The following is a 10,458-nucleotide window of genomic DNA, read 5'->3' as shown; positions in this document are numbered from 1 at the left end:
CCTTATTTTCTCTTTCTGAGGAGTTTTGGTCAAATTTGTTTTCAGATTTCTGGACTTTGATTGATTGATTTCATTTCTTACCTTGAAAAAACATTTCACAGACAAAAATGAAGAGAGTTTAGTACAACACTATGTTTTTATTTATGCTTCTGTTCTTTCCTTTTAAAATGTCTGTTCTCCCTCACAGTACAGAAGAAGTTTACAAAATATACTCCATTTAAAAATATATAAAACACACAAAAGTATAGGAAACCATCTCATTTGTGAAAGATTTATGGTAATATAGTTTATCCCCCTTTTTCAAAAATAAAGGACTCAAGACTCTTGTAAGTATCAGACTTTCAGTTTAAACATGGAAGTTCTTTAAAACCATGATTTACTCAAATCGTTCAACTATTTGAAGCCATTTTCTAACACGTGTGTTTTAAGTCGTGGCTGTTTTCTCTGCATTGTACCATTTGTAGCAGAGAGGTCATTTCAGGGCCACGGATAAAAAAGAGCTAGCATTCGTCTCATTACCAAAAATTATTACCGGCCTGCAGTGACGGGGAGCAGTTTATCGCTGCACCGTCTCCGTGGATAAATTAAAGATGAACAAATGGTTTCCTAAGCAGCTTTGGTTAAACTGTGGTGTATCGAGCGGGACCAGGACAGGAGCGGAAGGGAGAGAGGCCACTGGGGAAATCAGACAGGAAGACGGGGCTGTGAGTGGTTGAAGTTTCCATCAAGGCCTGGCGTCTCTTGCGGTCACGCCTCTGGTAGTGGAAGCTAAACGGCGGACGCAGCGCCAGAGGGCCTCCGACCTCTTCAGAGGAGGAATCGAACAGCTCAGGAGCTGGTGGTGGTTGTCGTTGCTGGTTGACCAACCCTTCAGACGACTCGCTGGAGGAGGAGGTGAGCGGGTTAACCACCACTGAGGGGTCAAAGGGCACGGGCTCAACGGGTGTGGGGTTAAACGGCGCTGGTTGAACAGCAGGGTGCGATGTCGGGTCAGAGGGAGGGGGCTGTGGATCATTTCCTGGATCGTCGATCGGAGGAGGGAAGGTTGGGCTCACAGGGTATGGAGGGAGGTCGTGACCCTGCGGCTGCAGCGGTCTGCGGATGTCTACGTTCTGCACACAAACACACAAGAGCACACAACACTGATATTTAACACTCACTTCCCAAGCTGAGAAAAAGTAAGACGGACTATTAGAGCCACTTAGAACAAACAACAACAAGATTTTTAGAATAAAGTGGTAATTTTACGAGAACAACATATTTTTTAAGGTTATGTTAGAGGGAGATGATCAGAAGATCGGCCTGCTGTCTGCAGTTGAATGAGGAATGTGGAGCGTGTAGAATTCACAAATAAGGAGCTAGTTTATCTTTTGGGGTTATCAGAACCATGTGTAACAGGAAATTCAAAATATTGTGCAAAAAATGTCTATTCCAAAGAAAGAACCAGAGAACTGAGAATCGTCTTTTCTGTGGAAATGCTCTTCTCAAGTAAGATTTTTCTCTTGTAAATTCTAGATCTATTAAATAAAATTATTAAAACATTAAAATAATTCTCATGTAATATTACACATTTTTTCCTCAAGAAGATTTCACTTTAAGCTTGACTTTCTTATCAATTAGGACTTTTTAGACCTTTGGATCTTTGTTGTTATAAAATACAACTTTTTTTCATCAAATTTCAACTTTTTTCTCATAACATCACGTCTTCCTTCTCAATCATTACAGTATTTTTGTAATATTCCAAAATTATTCGTGAAATCTCTTGAATTGTTCCTCTATATGGGCCTAACACTCCGTCGTACAGAAGAGTTTCACTCATGCAGGATTATATCAGATGCCACAAGTCTAGAAACAAGTGAGAGGACGACATAATTATAGCACAGAGTCGTACAATTTTAGAAACACACACGAGCACAACACAAACCAGGAGACACAAGCACATGGAAGATGTGACAGAATAATTATATGACTGGAAGCTTCCATTCAGACACACAACATTCATCAAATGTAGGTCACACAGTGGCTTATTATAAACTTACAGCCCCACAGCGCGTCCACACTCACCACATCTTACTGACGGTTTTACACTCTGTGACTCACGTCTTTTATTTCAGATAAATGTTCAATTATTTCTCTCCTTCTCTCCTTCACAGTTTATTTTAATTAGCTATGAGAGTGAAATCTCTGCTGCTATTTGACAGCAAAAATATTATTTATTCTTCGTGTCTGTCATGCTTTATATTTTCCTCCTTCCATCTTTAATTCACATATTGATTGTGTGTATTGTTGTCACCTTTTGGTTCAATTAAAGCAACACCGTGCGACTTTATCACCCTTAAAACAGCAGCTTTAAAATGATTTGATGGTTCTCTGACTTGGAAGAGGGAGAATGTTTCCTCTTTCATTCCCTCTCCTCACCCTGGTGGAACTTTGGTGAGTGGGTACGATCTCCTGTGAGAAGTCCAGAACGGACCAAGCTGCTGCAGCAAGTTGAAGAGTAAAACTGAAGTAAGTGAAGAGCAGTTAAAAAGACGTAAAAGTCACTAAAAATCTCCAATATTCTTCTTTCTTCTTTCTTCTTTCTCGACCCTTGACCCGTCTTTCTATACCAACAAGCAAACAAACTACAGAAAACAGCAGAAACACTGACTGCTGCCATTTCGGTTGAGCTGGCTCAGATAGAAGAAGGTGAATATTCCTTAAGTGTGTCTCGTACCTGCACTTTGAACATCTCACAGGACACCTGAACCTCGGGATGGACGCTCACGTGTCCTCGTACAGATCCTGCACAGAAACCTGCAGTCTGAGAGAAGACAAGATCTTGTTCTTTAATTTCTTTTTTTACGCAATAAAAAAGGAGCAGCGAGGGTGAAAGAAAGATAAAAATTAAAAGGAGGAGCAGACGTGTCATGCCTCGTTGATAAAAGAATCAATTACCGCGGCTCTCAGATTTAAAAGTAGAAATTAATCTGTCATGCCGTCAAGTAGCACTTCCTGCAGCTGCTGCAGCGACGGTAAACAAGATGCTGCAGGGTCGATGTTTATTCGTGTTTCTAGAACAACATGAATTAATGTCATAACAGTGTCAGACTATTGTCTCTGCAATCTATTACTTTAAATGAATGGTGCACCTACAGTGATGGTCCATGATATTACTGATTGGAGCCTTTGTGACTTCTTGTCCTTCTGTCCTGTTTGTCTTTATGGATTGAAATTAAAAACTGAAACGATACGCTCAGAAAATAATTAGGCCTGAAATGTTGACTTTATGTTTTTCAATTAAATTTCTATGTAAGTTTATCACATGAATTCAAGGGTCACATTTAATGGCGTGTTAGAGTGAATAAATCAAATAAGTTGAGAGTGATATGATTAAATATAAGTTAAACTGAAATGTTTATTATTTGTATATCAATCTATAATTTTAGGCCTAACTATTTTTTGCATATTTTACATTTTAAAATTAATGAAGAATGAAAAGCTTTTATCTCATTTGAGAGATAAAAACAGCAACAAGGTTTAATGTGTCAGGATAATGTCTGGTCTTAAATACGTGTCGACTTGTACCTCTGCGTCAGAGAAGAGTGACCGTCCCCGGCAGGTGCCTCTTTCCGTCACTCCCTCTGGACACTCTTGGACGGTGTACTCCACAAAACTGGCTTTCTCCGGCACAACCTGAAATAAAAAATAACAAGGTAAGAAAAGTGTAAATTACACAAACGAGCACAGAAATCACATTTGCAGTCAGATACAGAGGTGGTGAGGCTTCGTGCTGTAACTTAATTGCTATCAGTTTGGATTTAGAGCATTAGATATGTTACCTAAGCTCGACAGGAGCGATACAATGATTTTTTTCAGGCCCCAAGTGAACGATTGAGTTTCTCCTCTGCCCGGCCAGACAGTCACGTCTGAGTTGCCGTCAGTAATCCTCTGCAACCTTTGCAAGACTCTTGCATCATTATGGTTTTTGTGGAGCAGTAAATGCTTCTCATCTGGAGCACAGAGGCTCAGAGGTGCAGTCTAACGTCTGCTCATTTACACCCAGAGATTAATCTCCAGTGTTATTTTCCAATAAACACATTGTTGTGTGAGAGAACGGAATCAGCCCTTGGAGCTTTGCGTCTCTCATCAAAGTTCACAGCTGTGTGTCCTGTGGTTTAACCTGCGCCGCGGCTCTGGTGATCTTCTTCACCCCGAGTCCTGCACCCAGCGTGGAGCGTCTCCTGTAGGACGCCAGGGTGACCTGAGCTGTGCTCACGGCCTGTGGGTTGTCTGTGGGCAGCAGCAGGGGACAGGTGGGACACACCTGCTGCAGCTTCTCTGGGGGATCTGCAGGGAACACACTGTCACATGAGTAATGAACATTTACACTGAAAATACAAGAACACATTGTGAGCAGATTATATCCAGTGTAGAATACACAAATAAGGAAATGGTTCATCTTTCGGGGTTTTCAGAACCATAAGTATCAGGAATATTGTGCACAAACATGTTAAATTTAAACTTTATTGTCATAATATCATCACTGCCTTCTCAGCTATTACTTTATTTTTGTAATATTACAAAATCATATTTGAAATCTATATCTTCCATATGGCTCCAAAACTCCATCGTACAAAAGCGTTTCACTCATGCATCGAAGATTATATCGAAAATACAATATAGTACAATCTGAATAGTTTGATCCCTTGAAAATATCACATGTTACTTCATTTATAACTTCTTGGTGTTTTTAAACTCCTCACACAGTTTGTGCAGAAGTGTTGGGTGTGCTGATGTTACCTGGCACCAGAGTGCAGTCGTAGCTGTACAGGTAGGAGAAGCCCTCTGGTGTGTGCAGGATGGTCGTGTTACAGTTACCAGAGATTTGCTGAAAAGAAGAAAACAGTGTTTGTCACAATCACGATTATAATTATCGTTAACACAAAGATCTTTGATACAACATGTGATATAAAAGTCCAAGAACTAAATAAATGAGTTTTACTGTGATGTGTTTTTGTTCTTGTATTTCTATTTATGGTTTGGAAGTGAAGACGACAGGAAAGACACTGATGTTAAGTTTCAAGTTAAAAGGTAGGAAACTACTTTGCAAAAACAAGAGTTAAACTAATATATATTCTGATTATTGTGTCATTTGTTCGTATGATATGTGGATATTCAGATTGTAAACCATGATGCCTCCAACATTCAAGGCACTTGAAAATGTTAAACTGTATCTCTGCAGCGGAGGGAATTCTTACAATGAGGCAGTTAGGGTACTTACAAGTGTAGTACAAAGTACAAATGTGTGTTTGTCTGTGTGTGTCCTACCGTCTCCATGAACGGTCTGACGTCACATCGTTTCCATGGTTTTGGGCTGCCGATGTGACACTTGGTCTCCAGGACATCCAGGTCCAGGTAGTACACGTTGCCTGCTGGGCCCTGACGAGCACAGAGCAAACACAAACACAGAGCGACGAGGAACAAACAATGTTGTGCAGTTAGAATTTCTAGCAGCGAGACACAACACCCATCACAAAATAAAAGCATTTCACAAAAACTCATGTAAACCCAGTCACGTTCCTCCGTTTGTTCAGTTGCAGCTTTGAGAAACCGTCGATGAGGTTCTCTGTGTAAAGTGGAAAGTTACGTTTTCATCCGTTTGTTTGTTTGTCTACTTGTTTTTCGACATTTTCAACTGATCTCTCAGGGAATAACTCGTGGATCTTGATGAAATTAATGCAAGATGACATAAAAACTGCAGAACAGACTTCCAGGAAACTTGGCATAAGGAGAAGACACGGCCCATGAACAAGCCCATTAGAGTTTTGCGTGTATCTGGAGAGAGAGGCACATCCAGGAAAGGTTTTATCACTTTCTTTAATGTCGGGAGATAAGTCGTTTTGGGGTTTGTTTTTGTTTCACATTTCCAGGGAATAATTCATAGACCTTGATGAAAACAATCAGGCATATCTAGGGGAGTGTGTAAATAGAGCGAGATCATTTAAATGTGGTTTCATCAGGGGTATGGGCATTTTTGCAGCAGCTGTATGTTGACAAATGAGGCCATTGACATGTAACTAACACCAACGTGTGGCTGAGATGATGTGACTTCACCCGTGCATGAACAGTGTACATGTATCTTCAATAGTTTTAGAACCGTGTCCACATAAGCATGACAGATTCGGTGCAGAATTTAAGGGACTTGAGCCTTGGAGACAGTTTGCGCTCGACTGAGTGCCACTCAAGTTCAATATTGATTCGGGCTGCAGCACTGAAAACAAATGTCAACACTTTGAGCAGGTGTAACGGGGACTTTTCAGGTCATGAAGTTGAGCTGAGCCTCTTAAAACTCGATCCATCCCACAGTCGGGCTACAACAGCCTTCAGCGGCTGACAGCATGAAGTTCATAAAGCCCTGTTGTGCAAGGTTTGTCCCGGCGGTGCTGGACTGGAATGACCTGGACTTTATGAACTGCCGCCTCGGTAAAAAGCCTTTTTCATGAGGCGTGAAAGAGGACGGCTTCTCATTTCACGACAGAACATTACGTACGTCGATTTCTACGTCATATTTATTGGAAAGCGACACTCACCGCAAAATGCAAACAGCAAATATTCACTGTTTTAAAGTCTTTCGTGGTTCGACACTAATGTACCTGCAGCTTTGTTTCATGTCGGTGACGACTGATAAGTCCTTGACAAGCAGAGTTTAATTTTATCATCATTTCCCTCCAGAGAGACGGAGTCCGCTCATTGTGACGATGTCAGAGGAGGATTCCTGATTAGAAAATTTTGACTGTGCACAGTCACATCTAACAAAACATAAATCTTATCAAATGGAGTCCCACTGACACGAAGATTGGCCACGGCTGGTTACATCTACCAGCGTGTGACTCTCTGCTCTCAATGATGTTTGGGTATTTCAGGGAAAATAACCTTTACACACCACAGCCTTTGTGAAACATGCACAAATCACCCACCGCCACAATAAAACAACCCGCAGGCTGCCTTTGCCCCCACTGAGCGTTTCTGTTTGCACTAACCTGAGCCTGCAAGTGCACGTTTGCAATGCGGTTGAGGGCAAACTTGTAGCCGTCACTGCGGTCTTCATTGATGTAGGTGAGAGCCAGACGAGACAGCTTCTCCACCGCTTTGTCATTGCAGGGGACGGGAGCAAGTTCAGCCGGCACCAGTGGGAAACTCTCCCCGTGCACAGCCGACAGGAGGGATGACAGCAGGAAGAACACGGAGGTGGACTTGGTGGCCATGATCGCAGAGGTTCAGACAGGAACTAAAAGACAGAGCTGGTTTAAAGTCAACTTTGTTCTCCTGTGTTTGCCTTCAGTGACTTTTGGAATCAAAACAGGACGGAGATGTTGAAACGAAGCCAAGGACAAAGTTTATTTAAATGGCGGTTTCCTGATATTTGTGAATGAATGTGACAGTCGTTCATTTTCACAGAAAAAGAAAACAAATGTAAAAAAAAAAAAATTCATAAGACTCCTGTGTTCACACTCTGTTAATAACATCTAAAACTTTTTTATTCTCAGTGCAGGAGTCACCTCTGTGATAAATACATTAAAATAACTCCCTCATGATTTTATAACACGTTCAAATGACTGTTTATATGTTTATACTCCTACATCTATATATACTGTACTGGTGCCATATATTGTAGTGGTGATGTGAGGGCCTCACCTCTAGGGGTCACTGTGACTCTGGTGTGCTGCAGAGAACTGGTTAATGATCCACTGATCAATTTCACTACCCACAGAATTAAAGCTGCTGTTTTCTCAGAAACATGAAACCTCTGACATTTCCATTTTTCTGCATTGATTTTAGTGAAAGAAAAGAAACAATAGGCCTTAATGTCACTGGATCTACTTGGAAATTAAACATTTGCCACATCATGTTGCAATGGGATGAACAGGATATTTGTGCAGCATGTTTGTGGACTAAAGTCATTGGTTTAACATGTGGAGACTATGAAGATGAGACAAACAGCTGATGATCCCAACTTGAATTTGAATGAACAGAACCACTAGAACATGTGACGAGTGTTTCTTGTTGTAATAATTGACGATACGAAACAAGCAAAACATAAATAAGAAAGAAAGATAACATTTAAAGATAAACAGGTTCCATTTAAATCAGTTTAAAATCAGGAATTAAACACTTTTAAACCCAGGAAACATTTAGACATTAAAATACTTTTCTGTCAAAATATGTTTTAAGCAATGATTTAAAAACAGGTAAAGTGCTTGAAAGCCGTATCTCTTCAGGCAAAATGTCCGATCACCCTTAGTTCTCAGTCGTGACTTAACCAGCTTTAGCTTTTAAACAGTCAACAGCTCTGAATGTGTGCTCTTAGTTTTAACCTTGGCATCGACCTGTGAACTGACTGCATGAGTTGTTCAAAGAGGATAGAGCAACATGAGTAACGAGCCATGCTGCTGTTCTCCTGTCAGCCAAGAAGGAAAAACATCGATCCGAGTCGGACAGAGACGACAATCTGAAACGCCCTGACGGAGAAAGAAACTCCTGAAGCACTGAGCATCATCCATGGAGCAGGTCGACCAAGGTCAACAACAACAACAACAGCTGGGGACAGAGCTGTGCAGTGACATCACCACCAGTGTCCACAGGGGGCAGAAATACAGACGATGCACCCCAAGGATCAAACTGCTCATCGGCAGGAAGAATCTGAAGCTCATGATGGAGTTTGAAGAAGTTCAGAGATGATGAGACGCAAACGTTTTCTGGACTGAAGCTCTGAAGTGATGGAAGAGGCCAAAGGCAGGATCCAGAACACACCAGCTGATCTGTGAAGCAGGGGAGGGGGGGGCTGGTGACACGGCTGCATCTGGAATGATCTCATTCATCTTCAGTGATGATATCACACATGATGGCAGCAGCTGGATTGATTCAGACGCTTTGTTCGCCAGTTTAAAGAGAAATGCATCAAAAATCAATCAGGAGCAACTTCCATCACCAGGGGGGCAGAGTGTGAGTCAACGTTTACATGGACACCAACATTCCAGTGTTGACCCAAATAAACCAACAAGCTGAATGAGACACCGTCATGTAAACTGGAGTTTCTGATTACCTCAACTAGAATGAGGTCATATACTTGGAATAAACATAATTAAATCAAAATATGTGAAGAGTTCCAACCTCAGTCGCCATGTAAACCTGAATCACATCATAACGTCCCACTGGAGATTTAAAAACTAACAAGATGGAAAAATAAAACGAGCTGTAGCTTTTGTAAATTGTGAACTCTTGTTCCGTGATATAAAAAAACAAAAACAAACACAGAGAGATTAGTTTTCTTCCTTCAGAGCAGCAGCAGTGTAACCGGGTTTGACTGTGTGTTATAGGAGGGGTTCACACTTGGGGGGGGGGGGGTCAGACTGGTTGTTCTGTTCATGACAAGAGTGATTACTGTCTGTGACTGCACACACACACACACACACACACACTCAATGTTTTACCTCTCAGTGTCTAAAGTTCGATGCAAATTTCAGATTTTGCAGAGATTTGTTTAAATGTGAAACATGAATGATTCCATGATCTAAAATAATCAGATTTGTGTGGACACTACGGAACTAACGTGATTTTCTTTTACATCTTCTTTTCAACCTTCTGGTGGCGAGTTGATGAGACGACTAATACCGTCACCATCTGTCTGTTAAATCTGGACGGAGGGAGACTTAAAGACCGGGGACGGGGGGAAAGCAGCCGTTTGCCTGGTTCTGTCCAACACCAGCACTTCTTTAGATCACTTACTAATATGTTGTACTCTATTTGTTAAATCCACAGAAATAACAGCTCTCTGTTGCACAGGGGATTATGTGTCAGACTATTTGTTGGCTGGGGGCAAAGCGTCTCCACTGGCAACTGCAACATAGAATCCCTTGTAAAACATGGAGTTGTCGTATATATACTTTGGATTTTGTGTGGATTAAACAAGATAAATAATAATTATAATGAATATATTGTATTATTATATAATTATCTAATATTCGGGGGTTGAGGGGCGGCTGGTCAGGCGGTGTGTTGGATGGGACCTCACGATACGTATCACGATATGTCACAATACTGTGATACGATATAATACGATAGAAAATATTTGTTGTTGTTGTGTTATTTTGTGTTGAAAATTGACGAGTGCCAACTTGATAGATTCATATGTACATCACATGATATCGATAACTTGGTGGAATCGTTTCCATTCCGATTTCTTAGGGAAAAAGATATTTGCAGTGCATAGTGTAACTGAACACTGAACTCATATTCACTTGCCGTAAACAAACGAAATAAAAACAAAGAGCATATTGTGCCGCTGGAATGAATAATTCACAGCTCGGAGGATGAGCTTTTAATACAATTCGAGTATTTATGCAGGAGAGAGGTGAAAACATATAAAGACTAGTGCTGCAGAATCGGACAAATCAGAGAACAAGGACTGTGGTTTTC

General features: G+C 41.1%; 1 protein-coding gene across 1 annotated transcript; it reads right to left on the bottom strand.

The window, feature by feature from the left end:
* Window positions 1-112: 112 nt before the first annotated feature.
* On the bottom strand, window positions 113-7,316 carry LOC109636550 (fetuin-B). The gene is made up of 7 exons (XM_020098320.2): window positions 7,023-7,316; window positions 5,311-5,421; window positions 4,783-4,870; window positions 4,163-4,329; window positions 3,568-3,675; window positions 2,717-2,803; window positions 113-1,112 (listed from the first exon to the last, which is right to left on the bottom strand). The coding sequence occupies exons 1-7, from the start codon at window positions 7,245-7,247 to the stop codon at window positions 621-623; spliced, it is 1,278 nt and encodes a 425-aa protein (XP_019953879.2). The 5' UTR covers window positions 7,248-7,316; the 3' UTR covers window positions 113-620.
* Window positions 7,317-10,458: the final 3,142 nt, after the last annotated feature.

The sequence above is a fragment of the Paralichthys olivaceus genome, chromosome 3 (assembly GCF_024713975.1).
Source record: "Paralichthys olivaceus isolate ysfri-2021 chromosome 3, ASM2471397v2, whole genome shotgun sequence".
Classification (NCBI taxonomy): domain Eukaryota; kingdom Metazoa; phylum Chordata; class Actinopteri; order Pleuronectiformes; family Paralichthyidae; genus Paralichthys; species Paralichthys olivaceus.
This window is presented reverse-complemented; position numbering and strand designations above follow the sequence as displayed.